Source organism: Cetorhinus maximus, chromosome 5 (assembly GCF_964194155.1).
Source record: "Cetorhinus maximus chromosome 5, sCetMax3.hap1.1, whole genome shotgun sequence".
NCBI lineage: Eukaryota > Metazoa > Chordata > Chondrichthyes > Lamniformes > Cetorhinidae > Cetorhinus > Cetorhinus maximus.
In genome coordinates this window covers 116,879,353-116,898,418 of record NC_135883.1, presented here as the reverse complement: position 1 = coordinate 116,898,418, position 19,066 = coordinate 116,879,353, and the positions used below count along the sequence as shown (strand labels likewise).

Below are 19,066 nucleotides of genomic sequence, written 5' to 3'. Positions count from 1 at the left end.
CTCCCGCTCGGAACACAGGGGGGCGATGTTGTTGCAAGAGCACTTTATAGCCAGGTTCTCATGCCTACGGCACGTGGCGCTGTCCCGGGCGTTTACGGCAGGAGCCTTCCCTGCTCCTGCCATTGGTGGCGCTGTACTGCTAAATTAATAACATCCGAGGCTGCTTCTTGCTTCCAAAGTGAAGTCTAGCGCCCTCAACGGGGCAAAGCGCGAAACCAACAATTTGTTAAGTATCAGAATCTAATTATAAACGACAACAAATTGTATTTATTTAGCGCCTTTCGCATCATAAAACCTCCCAAGGCACTTCACAGAATATTATAAAGCAAAATCTGATGTGCATAAGGCATGGGATGTACTGCACAGAAACAGGCCATTTAGCCCAACCAGTCCATGATGGTATTAAAAACAGAAAATGCTGGAAAAACTCAGCTGGTCTGGCAGCATCTGTGGGGAGGGAAAAAGAGTTAACGTTTTGAGTCCATATGACTCTTCTTCAGAGCTGAGCTTCAGAGTTTATTCCCTATTGGATTTCTTGGTTATCTTGTATTGATGGCCTCTGGTTACGCGGCTTTCAAGAGGAAACATTTTCTCTGTTAAAAACAAAAAACTACTGCGGATGCTGGAAATCCAAAACAAAAACAGAATTACCTGGAAAAACTCAGCAGGTCTGGCAGCATCGGTGGAGAAGAAAAGAGTCGACGTTTCGAGTCCTCACGACCCTTCAACAGAACTGAGTATGAGATACTCAGTTCTGTTGAAGGGTCGTGAGGACTCGAAACGTCGACTCTTTTCTTCTCCACCGATGCTGCCAGACCTGCTGAGTTTTTCCAGGTAACATTTTCTCTGTATCCACTCTATCAAGACAAAACCTTTCTCAGCCCTTCAGCATAGATAAATTGAGGCAAAGAGTGGAATCCGGCAATGTTACAATGGAAAGTGATGGCATGGATATGCGGTTGGAAGCTTAACTCAGGATCAAATATGACGCCAAAGTTGCAAACAGTCTGCTTTCTATTAGCTCAACCATTGGGTCCTCTTCTTTCAAGAAAGAAGACCCAGCCTGTCAATCCTTTCCTGATATGTATACCCACACATTTCTGGTATCATCCTTGTAAATCTTCTCTGCACCCTCTATCATGCCTCTATATCTATTGTATAGTATGGTGGCCAGAACTACACACTGTACAGTAAGTGTGGTCCAACCAAGTTTCAATATAGGTTTAGCATAACTTCTCTGCTTTTCAATTCTATCTCCCTAAAAATAAAGCCTAGTGCTTGTTTTTTTTAATGCCCTTACTAAGCTGTGGTGCAACCTTTAGTGATTGGTGTTTTTGTATTCTGTGATCCCTTTGTTTCTCTACCCCACTTAGACTTACACCTTCCAGGTAATAAGTAGCCTTAGATCAGATGACCAAAAGCTTAGTTCGGAGGTAGGTTTTAATGAGCATCTTAAAGAAGGAAGCAAGGTAGTGAGATGGAGGGAATTCCAGAGTTATAAGTTCTAGGCAGCTGAAGGCACAGCCAACAATGGTAGAACAATTAAAATCAAGGATGCTTCAAGAGATCAGAATTAGCCAAGCACAGATATCTCAGAGCATTGGGGGGCTGGAGAATTTTTCAGAGATAGGGAGGGGCAAGATCTGGAGGGATTTGAAAACAAGGATGAGAATTTTAAAACCAAGGTGTTGCTTAAATAGGAGCCAGTGTAGATCAGCAAGCACATGGACTTGGCGCAAGTTAGGACACAGGCAGCAGAGTTTTGGATGACCACAAATTTACGGAAGGTAGAATGTGGGCAACTAGTCAGGGTTGCACGGGAATAGGCAAGCGTAGAGGCAATAACAAAGGCATGGATTAGGGTTTCAGCATAGATAAGTTGAGGCAAAGGGTAGAATCCGGCAATGTTACAGTGGAAAGTGATGGCATGGATATGCGGTTGGAAGCTTAACTCAGGATCAGATATGACGCCAAGGTTGCAAACAGTCTGCATCAACCTCAGACAGTTAAGAGAGGGATGGAGCTGATAGCTAGGGAGCAGTGTGTATAATGCAGACCAAAGGCAATGGCATTGGTCTTTCTAATATTTAATTGTTCCATGACATCTTTATAATTTAATCTCCCCCGCCTTCTAACCTATCCCTAACCTTCCCTTTTTGCTCCCCCTGACCCTCCCCCCTTTTTCAACAGCATAAAACCCATCACACTCCTACCCCTCTTCAGTTCCAAAGAAGAGTCTTATTGGACTTGAAACATTAACTCTGTTTCTCTTTCCACAATACTGCCAGACATGCTGAGTTTTTCCAGCACTTTCTGTTTTTATTTGAAAACTAACACTGTGCTTTCAGATGATGTTGCCGAGGGGTTGCACATAGATGGGAAATAGGAGGCGGCCAAGTATTGATCCTTGGGGGACACCAGGGTAATAAAATAAAGAAACACGATAAAGGTAACAAAATAATGAGTTAAAGAAAAACTTTCATTTATATAGAGCCTTTGTTGACTGTAGGAAGTCCCAAAGCACTTTACAGCCAATTAAATACTTTTGCAGTGTAGCCACTGTTGTAATGTAGGGAACACCTATATCACTCATGGGATGTGGCCATCACTTATTGCCCATTCCCAATTGCCCTTGTTCAGAGGGCATTTTTCAAGTCACATGTAGGCCAAACCAGGTGAGGACAGCAGATTTCCTTCCCTAAAGGGCATTAGTGAACTAGATGGGTTTTTAAAACAATCAACAATGGTTTCATGGTCATCATTAGACTTTTAATTCCAGATATTCATTAAATTCAAATTCCACCATCTGCCAAGACAGGATTTGAAACCAGGTCCCCAGTTCAGTGACAATACCATGAGCAAAGAGGACACCCCATGAATAGCATTGTGGTGCTGAATAAGTAGTTCTTTTTATCTAAATGGAGGATCTGCATGTGTTGCAATCCTGACAGCATCATCCCCTGAGTCATTCTTGCTATGCCACTGCCTCCACATGGCTATTGATCTTTAGGTAAGCGAATCAAATGATACAAAAGATATCAGTAAAGACCCAATCACCTGGACAACTTAAGGCAATCTGGTCCAGTCTGATGCCTCCCCCGCCTTCTATGGATGTCCAAACTACCCTCAGGGGGTCTATCACGGTCACTTCTATTGAAAAACCTCCCATGTTTCAATAAGGTTGCATCTCATTCTTTTAAACTCCAACAAGTACAGGCGAGTTGGGTCGGGGCCTGCTCGCCAACGCGAAAATGATGTGGGATGATGTCGGGAGGAACCCCCGGTGTCATCCCGCCCCATTTAAATATTCAGGAAGGCGGGCGGACAGCGAAATCAGCTGTCCACCCTCCGACCTGTCAATGGCCAATTGAGGCCATTGACAGGATAATTAGCCCAATTGAAGGACCTGCCCATCCAACCTTAAGGCTGGCGGGCAGGCCAGGAGCCCCAGCGGGCTTCTGAAAAAACATGAAACCTCATCCACTGGCAGGATGAGGTTTCATGTCTGTTTTTAAAAACTTTAATAAACTTTATGTAATATTTATTAACATGTCTTATCTCGTGGGACATTGTCACATGAAGGGGACATGTTAATAATTTTTTTATTTTGCTATAGTTTAGGTTTATTAAACTTTCAGTGCTCTCCCTGAGACAGCACTTAGTCTCAGGGAGCAGTGCGCTCTTTCGCGCACATGCACGAAAGAGCGCACTTTGACAGTTGGGAAATCCCTCCCTCCCGCACAGGAAGCGCATAGCGCTTCCTGTCGGACAGCCCACTGGGTGGGCCTTAATTGGCCCACCCACTCAAAATGGCGGCGGGGATCGTTTCAGCGGCGGAGTTCGGCTGCCCGCCCGCCACCAAGCCGGTGGGGCCCGCCTGCCCATCAAGGGCTAAATTCTGCCCTATGTGTGTGCCTGTGTGTCTCTTAACTGGATTAAAACTAGTTAGTCTGGGAGCTTTGATGTATAGTAGTTTTGAGATGTTAATTAGATAAATGTAAGGAGGGTAGAAGGTAAAGTTTAAATTTGCATTTGTTAAAAGAAACCATTCAAGACTGTAGGTGTAAGTTTGCACCTAGCTAGAAGATGCCAAACATTGTGTTTTTTTTTTCATCTTACTAATAAAATTGGTGGATGAAAGAATGTTATTATTAGAAGAGGTAAAATTCAAAGCATAGTGATACAATGGAAATTTTACATTCAAAGAGAAAAATATGTATAAAGGAGAAAAGAGATTGTGTGTCAGCTTGGGGCATTTTAAGATCCAACAAGTGTGAGAAGCCTCCAGCCTATAAGCCTCAAGCTGCTGTCTGCAAGGACCCAGAGCTGAAAGAAACTCATTTTGAATGTGACTGTCCAGGGTGTGCTTTGCCAGGTTTCCCTTTAAATCTATGATATATACTGTTGCCTTAATCGGGGTGTAACTGAGAGTCAGGTTAATTAGGGGATTTTTGTAGTTATTATCGTCGTAATTTTGTAGATGTATGTATGTGTTTACAATCTTTCTTGTATTAATAAATGTTTAATTTAGTTTTATAAACGAAACCTCTTGAGACTCAATGGTCTTATTACTACTTAATTCAAAGCCTGCATCTCGAAACATACAAATTGCAAAAATGGATTATGACAGTTGTTTCAAGTTTTCCTCTGGGATTTGACCAATTTAGCCTTTATCATCGGCTATGTCATATTATTGCCTTAACGAAAGTGTAACTAAGAGTTAGATTGATTAGGGGATTTAGAAGTTAACATAGTAGCAATTTGTAGATCTATGTATGTAATTAAAAACAATTTCTCTTATTAATGAATGCTTAATCTAGTTTTGTAAAAACCTATAAGATTAGTGGTCTTATTACTACTGAATTCAAGGCACGCATCTTGAAATTTATACAAATTAAAAATTAGTTGTAACAGTTACTTCAAGTTTCCTTCTGGGATTTGAATAGCTCAGTATTTAGCACCTACTGTGTCATAACAGTGAACCTTCTCTGGACTGCCTCCAATGCAAGTATATCTTTTCTTAGATAAGGGGACCAAAACTGTTCACAGTAATCTAAGTGTGATGTAACTAGTGCCTTGTATAGTTTTAGCAAGGCTTCCCTATTTTTATACTCCATTCCCTTTGAATTAAAGGACAACATTTAATTTGCCTTCCCTAGTACCTGCTGAACTTGTATACTAGTTTTTTGTGATTCATGCATGAGGACCCGCAAAATCCCTCTGTGCTGCAGCTTTCTGCAGCCTTTCTCCATTTAAATAATATTCAGCTCCTCTATTCTTCCTGCCAAAGTGCATAACCTCACATTTTCCCACATTATATTCCATCTGCCAGATTTTTGCCCATTCACTTAACCCGCCTATATTCCTCTGTAGATTCCTTGTGCATCCTCACCACTTGCCTTTCCATCTATTTTTGTGTCATCCGCAAACTTGGCGATAGTACATTCACTTCCCTCATTCAAGTCATTAATATATATTATAAATAATTGTGGCCCCAGCACTGATCCCTGTGGCATTCCACTAGTCACCAGTTGCCATCCAGAAAATGCCCCCCTTATCCCAACTCTCTATCATCTATTGGTTAGCCAATCCTCCATCCATGCTAATATATTACCTCCAATGCCATAGCTCTTATCTTATTAAGTAGCCTTATGTGTGGTACCTTATTGAACACCTTTTGGAAATCCAAATTTATTACATCTACTGGTTCCTCTCTATCTATCCTGCTTGTTACCTCCTCAAAGAATTCTAATAAATTTGCAGGCATGATTTCTCCTTCATGAAGCCATGCTGACTCTGCTTGATTAGATTATGTAATTCTAAATGCTCTGCTATTACGTCCTTCATAATAGACTCCAACATTTTCCCAATGACAGGTGTTAAGCTAATTGGCCTATAGTTACCTGTTTTTTGTCTCCCTCCCTTTTTGAATAAGGGTGTTACATTGGCAGTTTTCCAATCCACTGGGACTTTTCCAGAATCTAAGGATTCTTGGAAGATTACTACCAGTGCATCCATTATCTCTGTAGCTACTTCCTCTAATATCCTAGGATGCAACCCATCAGGTCCAGGGGACTTATTAGCCTTTAGCCCCATTAGTTTCCCTAGTACTCATTCTCTAGCGATGGTTATTGTATTTATTTCCTACCCCCTTTTACCCCTTGATTATTTAGTATTTTTGGAATGCTATTAGTGTCTTCTACCGTGAAGACTGATGCAAAGTATTTATTAACTCCTCTGCCATTTCCTGGTTCCCATTATTACTTCCCCAGTCTCATTCTCTAAGGGGCCTATGTTAACTTTGCATATGAGAATAAGGGGCCTAATCCTCATTTGTGACCTTCACTTCAAGATTGCTTTTCCCTGAGGCAACCAGTGCAGGATGAACTCAGGAAAACCAGATCTATCCGTGCAACCTAACAGGTGGTCCTTGACGGGATCATTGCAGGCTGCAGCCAATGAGGTAAGATATCAAAATATAGCTGCCTGAATTTGGAGCTGAGAGGAGTAGGGCTGCTCCTTCTGAACCCACGTTAAAAAAACGCACTCTGCTTCTTGATCGTGCCCCTAGATACCCCTCATCTGTCCTCACCTGGCTGCAATCATTCCATGGCCACCACTATATCTCTCCCGAACACAGCCCCTTGTCGCAGCAACAGCTGATTCATTCCCCCAACTCCATGTGCCTGAATTTCTAGATCACAATTCTTTGTAAACATCCCTTTTTTCAGAAAAGTGGGTCCTGAGGTCGTCAGGCTACTCAGCCAAGGGGTGATGACTCTTCCTCATGTTTTATTCAAACTGCTGCCGCTCACTTATTCTCTGTGTCTCATCTTACTATCTAACTAACACTAATAATGTCAAAATATTTATCTGGGTGAGGAAGGAGACAATGAGTAATGGCTCACAGCCTGAAGTGCTGGAAGTGCAAGCTGCAGGGGGAGCCTGATTCTCTTTAACTTGTTTTCTCTTCAGGTGCATCTAGGATTAAAGTTGCGAATGGCTTTCTGAGGAAATTATTAGTAGCAGGAGTCCGAGAACAAACAAACAGTAAAAACCGAGAAATAAGAATACTGGTCCGAACTGGTTTTGTACGCCCTAAAATGGGACACCAGTAAAAACTGGGAAATAAGAGTAGCGGTTCAAACTGTTTTTTTCCTCTGAGATGGAGTCTATCCTGAATTTGAACATGTTTAATTCTAATAATCTATTAAACTTCCATGACGCTGTGTTATACTGCATGTTGTCTTCACAAGTGCTCCTGCATGCCATGGCCACTCCCTTCTCCTGAAACTTAACCTTCTGTTGAAGTTTGGAGCAGCATCAGGAGGAGAGAATGTAAAGCACCCTGGCAGTTGTTCAAGTACAAACCAAACGCACAAGCATGTTTGTGTTTTGCCAGGACACTGCATTGTTGCCATGGTAATGCATTTAGTCTATGACCTTTATGTGTGGCACGTATCAGACTCTAACCTTTCATCTAACAAAAGAGAGTACATTTTCTGATTTTGGGTAGAGGGATTTTAACTCTGTCCACCTGGAGGCAAACCAAATGGAAGGAGAGTTAAAATGAAATCGGTGTACTGTTTCCACCTTACAGCCTTTTTTTAACGCTTCTGCTTTCCTGGGCAGTTGAAGTGCACCTGATTCCAGCTCAGTAGAAGCAGGAGGCCCCAGTCTTATCTTTGTGGGGCCACAGGAGCAGGGGTGGGTCCCACAAAGGAAGTTTGAGTTGTTGCTGCCCTGGAGTCTTGCAGGGGGCAGGAATTTGCAAAATGCCCCAAAGTTATCTGCAACCCTGGCAACACACAGTCGGGGAAAGTAGCAGTCCTGTTCCTAACTTGCCAGCCACCCACTATGAGCTCACAATCTTCAGGGACATCTTTAAGACCCAGAATTTGAATTGCAGTTAGCAAATGCTATTGTGATAACAAGGACTAGTCAAATGAATCTGTTCCTACATTGACTAGGTCACTATTTCAGGTAAAATCCTGACATATTACTGCTGAACAACTAATAATTTTACATTAAATGTATGATTTCATATTAAATTCCTGGCTTTTTTCTGTTTGGGGTTCTAGAATGGTGCTCTGGATGATGAAATAATATCTATTCAGGCCATTACAGGTTAACAGGTTTTCAGATTTTAATTCCTGTGTGAAGGTTGGACTTGCTTGACAGGTTGGCACCTCCCTGTGCCTCAACATAGGCCACTCCCTTTTTATTATCAGAGGTGCTCAGGTTGGCCTTTGTTCTGTTTGCAGTGCAGATGTACTCTCTACTGTGAAAACATGGTGAGTGTGTTGAAGTGAAACAAATTAAGCACACTGCATCTGAAGCTTCCTTTTGTGAACAAAGCCATCACAAGGTTAAATGTTGAGAACTTTCTGTTTCTTAGCTGCCTGTTTTATATATATATATATCTCAAAATATAAATTTATTCACTTGAAAAGTATTCCAGCCTCGTTGAAGAAACCAACTCCAGACAACATATTCTCTTATGCCTATGGCTTGTCTATTCTGAAATCATTGACATTTGAGAATCAAAAGTTTCAGATGTGTGGATGAAAAATTGAACAATGGAGACCTTCTGTGAGTCATGCAGACGGCACCTGAAGAATTTGGTGGAACTAATACAGAGGGCCTCAGAAAATCTCTTGCAGAAAATAAAAGATTTTTTCGAGTCAATACAATGCTGTTCCTGCCTGAAATGGAGTAAACCTGCGGCACACAGACTTTACAAGCCAGTTCTACGACAACACGAAAAAGCAGCTGCACAGGAGTTTTTGCAGCACATAGAAGAAGGTAAGCTTGTGCCTGCCCAACAACATTTCTTCCAGACTAATTATGTTTGCTTTATTATATATTTGACTTCCTACCTTTGTGTTGGGGCTAGGTGAGCAACTGTGGCTTGATTCCCAATAGGGTTTGTTTGAATCTTTCTGTGATACTTTTAGAATGCAAAGATTGCATTGCAGAAACATTGCTGAAGTCCCTGTATTTTTTTGGTCTTTTCATCCTTACATTGTTTTTCCAGTGTCATTATTGTAGCACAATTGTGGAGTGTTTAAAATGTTCACTTTGCACAATTTAATATACTTTGAATATCAGTATAATATCAACATGGTTTGTTTTAAAGTTGCTGTTATCTAAGAAGTTATTAGGTAGAATTTATCATTATTTAAAAAAATCTAGGATTTACTTAAAATAGAGCGTAGGTCCTTGATAGTATTGTTTTGAAAATTATCTCTTAATGTGGCTGCAGTTAACAATAGTTACTAAGTTACAATTGTAAACACTACTCCACTGACCGAGGCTGGAAGCTTCCAATCCTGTTGGTTAATTTGTAAATATATTTTTTCTAAGGAAGTTAATGCTAGTCCATGTAATGAGGTTTTGATAATTATTGAGCCTTGGCTGAGCAGTAGTATTCTTGTATTTTTGTGAGGCGGGAGATCATGGATTCAAGCCCGGCTCGTTAAGCGTATTGGACCAGGAATTGCTGCAATCGCAGGTTTGGCAGTGAATTGTATGAATTGGACTTTTACGCTCAGCAACATTGCACTCTATTTGCCCCTCAAGTTGCTGGTGTGTTGATTGTTAGCAGTGCAGAATAGGGCAGAAATGTCAATGTCTCAATTGGGGCTTCATGAGCACCGTGGCCAATGGTCTATCAGCTTGAACAAAAAAGATATGTGGGGTTAGGTCGCAGATCAGCCATGATTTCATTGGCACTGAATGGCCAAACCTGTTCCTGTGGGCGGAACTTTCCTGTCCCCAATGGCAGAAATCGTGGCGGGCAGGACCGTCAAATCTAGAGTGAGGTCAAAACTCGAAAATCCGCTGGCGGGAAAACAATCTTCCCTCAGCACCTTCATGGTGGGTTCATGCCTTTACCAACCAGGCTGCTGGTAAACGTCAAGATTGTAATTTGCATGTCATGAATGCTCATTAATGAGGCTACAGACCGGAATCTTGTGCCCCCCCACTGTGAAATCTTCTGCCCTGCCAGTGGGAAATCAGACTGTTCTGTTTCCCCGATTTGCAAACATGACGTGCACCCAGTGCAGGAGAGGAGATCTCTTTCACTTACCTGTGACGAGATGCTGCATTTGCCATTCACACCGCTCTTCTCCCAAGCGCTAACAGTATACCACACAGCAGATGGCACACACACAAAAGACGGGGGATCCAGGGAAAGGCAACTCTGTAAGGTGGGGGGATATCCGGTGAAGGGCAAAGCTGCAAGGTGGGGGGAGGGGTCCAGGTCCCTCTTAATTATGGTGCCCGGGCATGACAGCAGGGCAGAAACTTATCAGCCATGATTGAATGACGGAGCAGACTCGATGGGCCGAATGGCCTAATTTCTGCTCCTATGTCTTATGGTCTTCTGGACCCACTGTGAGATTCAACGTGAACCTCGCGGCTGCATAACTAATGAGATAAACATCTCGTGATTCTGCAGGTTTACCCGCTACACTCTGCAGCGGGAGTCCCTCTGACTTCCTGCCCCTACCACGTGTCCCGGATGGAAAATCCCAGCCTATGGTACTTTAAATTAATGTTTACAAGAATAGTTCCAGGGATGAGAAACTTCAGTTATGAGGATAGATCGGAGAGGTTGGGACTGTTCTCCTTAGAAAGAAGAAGGCTAAGAGGAGATTTGTGAGAGATGTTCAAAATCATGAGGGGGCTGGACAGAGTAGATAGGGAGAAGCTGTTCCCGCTCGTAAAAGGATCAAGAACGAGAGGGCACAGATTTAAAGTGATTTGCAAAAGAAGCAAATTTGACGTGAGAAAAAACTTTTTCACACAACGAGTGGTTCGGTTCTGGATTCCACTGCCTGGAAGTGTGGTGAAGGCAGGTTCAATCGGGGCATTCAAGAGGGCATTAGATGATTATTTGAATAGAAACAATGTACAGGGGTATGGGGAAAAGGCAGGACAATGGCACTAGGTCATAATGCTCATTTGGAGAGCCGGTGCAGAAATGATGGGCCAAATGGCCTCCTTCTGTGCCATTATAATTCTGTGATTCTGAAAGGTTGGAAAAAGAAACAGAACAAAAGACAGGGAAGGAAATAAGGTAAAGTCAAGTTAGCCAAAATATAGACAGATGGAGTAATGAAGGGGCGGTAAAATAGAGTGGATTAAGAGTGAGAAAAATGAAAGTGTCAGAAAGGAAAAGTATGCGTTTTTTGTGAAAGAGAACGAGCATAAGAAGAGAACATTGTAACACAGTTGTGTTGGCAAATTGCTGCATTGGTCCTTGAGAATTTAACAAGTGATTGGCCATTCTTGACCATGACGTATAGAAGCAGCAGCTCCTTCCATCAGGAACAGTGGAACATCCACCTGTCCCCATTGGGGGCATCATAATATTTCTTTCATGGGAACATAGGAATTGGCAGACGAAATTGATCAAGGTCTACCTGGTGTACCTTCTACCATCTTGGTAGTTGCATAATACAATGCTAATGGAGTTGTTGACTAATTATTGCAATCAATTAGTCTACAATAGACCAGATACAAGGAAATCCTTGTAGTCAAGAGCTGTGGGAACCATGGGCAGAATTTTGTTCTTGTCGGGTGGGTGCAGTGGGTGGGCCCAGGAGCGGTTGGTAAGCTGACCGCCACGTGCAATCGGGCCCCGACCGCGATTTCATGCTGGTTGGCCAATTAACGGCCAGCCAGCGTAAAATATGCGCTGCGGCGCTCAGCACTGCCAGAGTGGGGCGGGAGGAGCGAGATCGCTGAAGTTCGCGCATGCGCGCGGGTGTGCGCAGTAAAAGCTGTGCCTCAGGGAGCTGAAGATTTTCAGCACTCAAAATAAAGAAATGAAAAATAATGAAAACATGTCACAGTCACATGAGGGGGCATGTTAAATAGGAGTGCAAAATGTTTTTTTTTTTAATCACTGGTCGAAACCTCATCCCACCCACTGATGAGGTTTCGCCAAAAATGCAAAGGCCGCTTGGCCTTTTCACTCGCCCGTCAACCAAACGGTTGGGCGGGCAGTGAAAAATTGTACTCAATTAAATGATTACGGGCCTTAATAGCCCGCTTAATTGTTGGTGGGTGCGCTGCCCGACTCCCGCGCTCACCCGCCGACCGAAATATCGCACGAGTGCACGATGAAGTCTCGCCCGACGTCATCGCGCGTCATTTTACACTTGAGCATGTCGGGCGCACGCCTGCACGCCGAGCGAAAAGTTCTGGCCCGTAAATCCTAAGTCACCATTCTTTTCTCAAGATGATACTGTTATGGATAGGAGAGAGACAGGCAAGCTCTACCTATTTCCTCTTACCACCTGTCCATAAGCAGAAGGTGTTTTGAATTAGCTTTTAAAAATAGGCTGTGGCAGGTTTTCCCGATCCCTCGGTTTTCATAATCCAATTTACCAATAATCCACAGCAAGTGGATTATTTTTCAGTTGGTGCTGACCGCAAGGTGAAGTAGGTACGCAGTGACTGCTGCGGGTCGGTTCTGTAGGTGATGGTATGAAATCTTCCAGCAGAGACAGGTTTTGAGGTATAAGCCATTGTTCTGCCTGGAGGGGTCTACTTCTTGGTGGTTCCCAGCTGGATATTACAGCAGACTGCCTGTGATGCCCAAAGATGTAATGTTAAAACTGTCCAAAAGGCCAGAGGCTTGGGCCATGTGACATGGCCTATTAATGGTTAATTGCAGCTTAACAATCAGTTTCAGTGCTTCTGGCCAGAATTCCATTGTTCCTCCTTAGGAGAGAGACGAGGTGGTTATTAGCATCACTTCCAATGCAATGAGTTTCAATCTCTCTCTTTTGTGATAGTTCAGGATGGGGAGCCAGTTCATCTGCATTTTCTCTGCTTTCATTGAATACAAGGGGCTTGTACAATGAAGTGTGAGATTCCACAGGCTTGAGAAAAGAACTCTTTTGTTCTTGTCTCTTCTGGTTGTGGTTCTTAGACAAAGGGTGACTAAGGTCACTGGTCATGTGACTTATAGCAGTCATTTTTTTTTGGTTCAGCATGAAGTCCATTTTTTAAAAACGCAATAAGGATAAAGTTTTGAACATTCGGTGTTGGAGTTCTTCTCATGTTTATTAATTGCCATGTCTCAAATGACTCATATTCTGTACCCTATGATAATTCTTCAAGGGCAATTAGGATGGGCAATAAATGCTGGCTTTGCCAGTGAAATTTATATTCCACAAAAGAATTTTAAAAATGTTATCTTGTGAAAGAAATTGTAGTAATCTGATGTATAATATACCCTTAAGACAAATGTTGTAATGTAAGATCACATGATCTTGTTCCCCAATAACAGAGTAGCGCGGGCTACCTCTGTAGTCAGTAGTCTTGAGTTAGAATCTGAAGCGTAAAGACATAGTTTAAATTTGTAAGCACACAAGTGTAGCTGCTGAATTCCTTTTGTAAATAAACAGAATGTGTTTCTCCTAAGTACGGTCTACAGATTTTCTCCGTCTTGGTACCAACTCAGTCACTCCGAAACAAGTGTGCAACCTGGATCCTTTATCCCCAACGAACCAGGGCACCGGATCCAACAGAAATCTATTTGCATTTGAATAATTGACTCTGTTTTGACAGACGATGCAACTTTGCATCCTGAAAATCATTGCCTTTTGACACTAACCAGAGTGTGTAAGCCAAGACTGGCACAGAAGTATTGCCAGGACAGATTAAAAAATTGAAAAAGCTCCAGGAACAATTCAATACCTGCCAGAGTGAATCTCCACAGCTTCATTGGTTCCTTTACAGGCCTCCAAGATTGAATGTTACGATAAGAGCAGAAATCACACCATTAACATCATGACATTAAACAGCAGTGCTAATTTCCATTCCTTTACTACAATCCCTCCCCTTCCTTCCCCAAAACTGTCCTTCTCCATTGCTCAGTTTATTTGATCACTCATCTTGTTGTGCGGTGCCTTCCATGCTCATAGGCCTGTATGATAGTTTCCAAAGTGTATGGATTTTTTTCTCTTCTTTTCCCAAGCGGGGTTGTGGGAATCCAGCAGACTGCTTTGGATGAAAAATGAAAAACTGCTGATCAAAGGAAAGAGAAGGGACAGTTCTAAGCAACCAGGTTAAAAATGATATATTTTCTCCTCCTGGCGCTAATCTGACAAGTGTAATGCTCATCAATTTATTGCCCACTGAACTCCCAGACTTTTCTACGTCAGCTAGATTGAGCTGGCTCCCGACCCACATTAAGTACCAAAGTGAATAAAAAGATAGAAAATAATGCACGTCAGCAACATCTAATGGACTATTAAAAAGCCACTGCTAAAAGTTGGAATGACACGGAGACTTAAAGATAAGTGGGCATATATAGGGAAAAGTATTATTGTTGACTTTTTAAAAGTCAATATAGAGCAAAAATTGTGCCATTAATATTGCCTGCCACAATAAATGTGTAGGCAGGAAGCAGAGTTTATGGTCAAGTGATGGAGCAATGCAATACCATCTCTGTTTCATGACTGATAAAATAGAGGTGAAGTGAGAGTGTGAAAAGTTGTTTTTGACACTCGAGTGCAACTCCCCAGAGGGCAGCAGTGCAACAAGCCCTGGTAGGAGAAACTGGGCAGGATATTGGACCAAGGAGTAGATATCATACCATATGAAAGTTGTGAAAATAAGGGGCTGAATTTTTCGGGGTACTGCGTCCCACCCCGCCGGAAGCAAAAAACCAGCTGCAGCGATAATACGCTGCAGGTGCCCTTAACAAGCTGAGGGTTGGACTTCCGCCCCTCAGTGGAATCTGATTGGCCAGCAGCTCTTGCAATCCAAACAGTGCCAGAAGAGAGTAGTGGGCGCTGCTGGAACTGCAAGGACGTGCACAAAAGAAGTGTCATGGACACTGGACAAGGTGAGCAAGGATTTCTTGGGCAGGGAGGGATCAGGCACCGTAGAGACGGGTGGCAAGGGGTTTGGGGATTGGGTTCTGAAGGCACAAAGGATGCACAGGGCACGCCCCGAAGGAGGTACTCCACTTCCTTCCCTGCCTTTCACCAACTTTAGTAAAAAGCAGTCTTCCCACTCTTGCATGCCTGCCACTGCCCAGCGTCTTATGGCAGTGGAGGTGGATTGAGGGCCTTAACTGCCACTTAATTGGGTAGGTAAAGGCCTCAATAGGCCTAAGGGTAGATAGCCTAGTGGGCGCCTTACACACATCCGGTATTATGGTGATTGGGGCGAGGTGGGCTACACATCTGACCTATTTTACGTGCCCCCACTGCCAAAAACACACCCACCAGGGGCTGGGAAGGCTGTAAACACCACCCCCCGCCCCCATTACCAAAAAATGCAACTTACCAGATAGGTTGCCAATCTATGCATCCACTATGTATTACTAGCACATTTAATACTTTAAATGCTTATTTTTGTTGAAATGGTATTTCATTACTATTAATTATTTATGCATAATAATTTGCCTGTGCAAGATGGTTGGGGATGAAATTCCACAGAGTTCGGGTTTCAATGGATTGACTAACAAATTGCAGATTCTAAAATGTTATGAGAAAAGCAATCGAATGAAACATCAAAATCATAATAAAAGGGTTCTGAAGAAGAGTCATATCAGACTCGAAACATTAACTCTGTTTCTCTCTCCACAGATGCTGCCAGATCTAAGGAGTTTTTCCAGTGTTTTCAGTTTTTATATCAAAATATTAGCGTTTTGCCGTCAACATTTCTATCCCCCTTAAAGCTTTTAAGGAGTTATGCTTTTGACTCTCCAGTATGAATGGAAGAGTTATTGGGTAAACCTATAATTTAAGTTGCCAGAAATCCATGTTCCACTGCAGTTTAAGAGTAGATACTCCATAGAATCATAAATGTGACAGCCCAGAGGAGGCCATTTGGCCCATCATATCGGTGCCAGCTGTTTGAAAGGGATATCCAATTAGTCCGACCCAGTTCTTTCCCCATAGCCCTGCAAAATTTTCTCATTTAAGTATTTAATCAATTCACTTTTGAAAGTTGCTATTAAATTTGCTGCCATCGCCATTCAGATAGTGCATTCCAGGCCATCATTATTCACTCTGTAATATATTTTTCCTCATGTCACCTCTGGTTCTTTCACCAATTATCTTAAATCTGCTGGTTATTGATCAACTTCTGTCACTGGAAACAGTTCCTCCTTGGTTACGTTTTCTCCCTCGATACCCTATCAAAACCATTCATAATTTTGAACACCCCTATCAAATCTCCGCTTAACCTTTTCTACTCCAAGGAGAACAAGTCCAGCTTCTACAGTCTCCCCATGTAACAGAAGTCCCATTTCCCAGTACCATTTAAGTAAATATCTCCTGCACCCTGCATAAGGCTTTGGCATCCTTCCTAAAGCCACGTATGCTTTTTTTAAACAGCCTTCTGAACTTGCCCTCCGAGCTTCAATGATTTGTGTGCCACAGTCCCCTCTATTCCTGCACCCTCTTTAAAATTGCACCATTCCTATATTGCCTCTCCTCATTCTACAGGGCTGGATTTTACACTCACCCACCGGCAAGTTTGAAGACAGAGAGGCATGTAAAATCCAGCAGGTGGCCTTCCTACTACTTACCCGCCCACCCCAAACTGCCTGAAATCTTATAGGGGGGAGGGGAGAGGGAGGGCTGAGGGAGGCTGGTGGCCAGCCTGACATTGGGCCTGTGTGGCCCTTAAGTTGTCAATTAATGGTCACTTAAGGGCCTTATCGCACCACCACCGGTATTTGACCACGGTGGGGGGAGACCCACACCATGCGGAAAGCCTGGCAGCTTTAGCTGGTTTCGGACAAGGGGTGGACCCTCCTTTGCAGGCTCCTGGGTATATCAGAAGCACCCTCCACAAAGGTCATGCACTCCCCTTTAACCATCCCCCCAACCCTCCACATCCCTCTCCTCACACCCCTCACTAAGACCCCCAACCCCAGAGTTACCAGGGCTCCTCGGTGTGGTATTACTGCATGTAATCCCAGCAGTTGCCAGCTCTCCTGCTGACTACAGAGCTGGCGGTCAATCGGATTGGCCAACAGCTCTCTAAGGCGGAAACTCTTCCCAAGATAGGGGCAGAAATCTCACTTTATGCAATTAACACTGCTCGGAGGCCAGCCTTCGGGATAGTGGGCAGTCTCTCCACCAACCTTTAGCTGGGGGGGGGGGGGTGGTTATGGGGACCATGGTGCACTATAAAATCCAACCCCATATATCATAACATCCAGGGCTTTTTGGTTGTCAGGTCTTTTTTGAAGCTGTTGTCCACCTTTTCCTCATTTTCTGTGGTTTGCAATGGAATGCTTTGGGATAAACTGGTATTATTAAACCTTTGATGACTGCACTACTATTTACAAAGTGGAATTAGATCAGAATCCCTGGGAGTGATGGCTGCTGCCAGTAAGGCACCCAGGGAGAGGGCTAGGATGGTTGAGGGACAAAGGCCACAGGTGAGTGAGGGGTGTTGGATGTCGTGGGGAGGGTGGCCGCTGGCTAGTGAGGGCGAGGGAGGGTTGGAAGAAAGGGGAGGGAGTGGCTCTCAGTAGGCTCCACCCCTTTCCTGAGGTGGTGGTCCTTTGACCAGCTACTGAAAGCCTTCAAACTAGGAGGCAGTGGTCTCCCCGCATGGCAAAACCTCTGCCCACTGCTGGTTGAATACCAGCGATGGTGGGATGAGGTCCTCAAGTGGCCATTAATTGTCCACTTAAGGGCCTTATGAGTCCTAAGCATGCCCACCCTAGACTTAATCTGGTAAAGGCAGGGAGGTGGGACTGTACCCACCCTACACTCTCTGGCCCAATCAAATGCCTCCTGCCTCGAAACTCACCTCCGGGAGGCATTAAATTCCGCCCATAGAGTCTTACAGAGCAAAGAATGCCCTTCAGCCCATTGTGCCAGCTGTTTGAAAGAGCTTTCCAACTGGCTCTGCTCCCCTGATCTTTCAGGTGGAATATGTGGCTGGATTTTACCACACCCTCCCCCTCCAACTGGGCATGTTTTCAGTGGAGGGGGGCATGTAAAAAACGAGGGGTAGCAAGCCCCTCCTTCTCCACTCTCCTGCCCACCCCCGAACTGTCCTTCAAAACATGGTAGGTGGGCAGGCACCAAAATCAGCAGCCCAGCCGCCATACTAAAAGAAAGAATTAATGGCCAATTGAGCTTGTTAACAAGTCAATAGACCCCTATAATGTGCTGAACAGCCCCTAAAATGGTTGACGTAGGCAGGCCATTTTTTAAATTAAAAATTAGATAAAGACAGGAAGGAGGGGGGGCACATCGTTCGGGGGGTGCACTTTGCACATCGGGGGAACCCCCAAAATGTGACATCCCCCGCCCCCCCACCGTCCCACCTTTGTTCCTCCCTGTCTGGTCACAAAAACAGGTCATCCTACCCTGCTCACTCCCTTCCCTATGCTGCCCGATCCTTTTGTTTAATTCATTCACGGGATGTGGGCTTCGCTGGCTGGGCCAGCATTTATTGCTCATCCCTAGTCGCCCTTGAGAAGGTGGGGGTGAGCTGCCTTCTTGAACCCCTGCAGTCCATGTGGTGTAGGTACTCCCACAGTGCTGTTTGGAAGGGAGTTCCAGGATTTTTACCCAGTGACACTGAAGGAATGGCAATATATTTCCAAGTCAGGATGGTGAGTGACTCAGAGGGGAACTTCCAGGTGGTCGTGTTCCCATCTAACTGCTGCCCTCCTTCTAGATGGTAGTGGGCATGGGTTTGGAAGGCGCTGTCTAAGGAACCTTGGTGAATTAATACAGTGCATCTTGTAGATGGTACACACTGCTGCTACAGTACATCATTGCTGGAGGGAGTGAATGTTTGTGGATGTGGTCCCAATCAAGAGGATTGCTTTGTCCTGGACAATGTCAAGCTTCTTGAGTGTTGTGGGAGCTGCACTCATCCAGGCAAGTGGGGAGTATTCCATCACATTCCTGACTTGTGCCTTGTAGATAGTGGACAGGCTTTGGGCAGTCAGGAATTGAGTTACTCATCGCAGGATTCCTAGCCTCTGACCTGCTCTTGTAGCCACAGTATTTGTATGGCTAGTCCAGTTCAGTTTCTGGTCAATGGTAACCCCCAG

At 44.0% G+C, this 19,066-nt stretch overlaps 1 protein-coding gene across 1 annotated transcript in view; it reads left to right on the top strand.

The window, feature by feature from the left end:
- The first annotated feature begins 8,449 nt into the window (after window positions 1-8,449).
- LOC144680868 (uncharacterized) overlaps window positions 8,450-19,066 on the top strand; it is a 101,984-nt gene continuing 91,367 nt past the window's right edge. Inside the window, exon 1 of the mRNA XM_078542344.1 lies at window positions 8,450-8,805. Coding sequence (XP_078398470.1) covers window positions 8,580-8,805 — 226 coding nt within the window. The 5' untranslated portion in view covers window positions 8,450-8,579. The remainder of the gene's footprint in view (window positions 8,806-19,066) is intronic.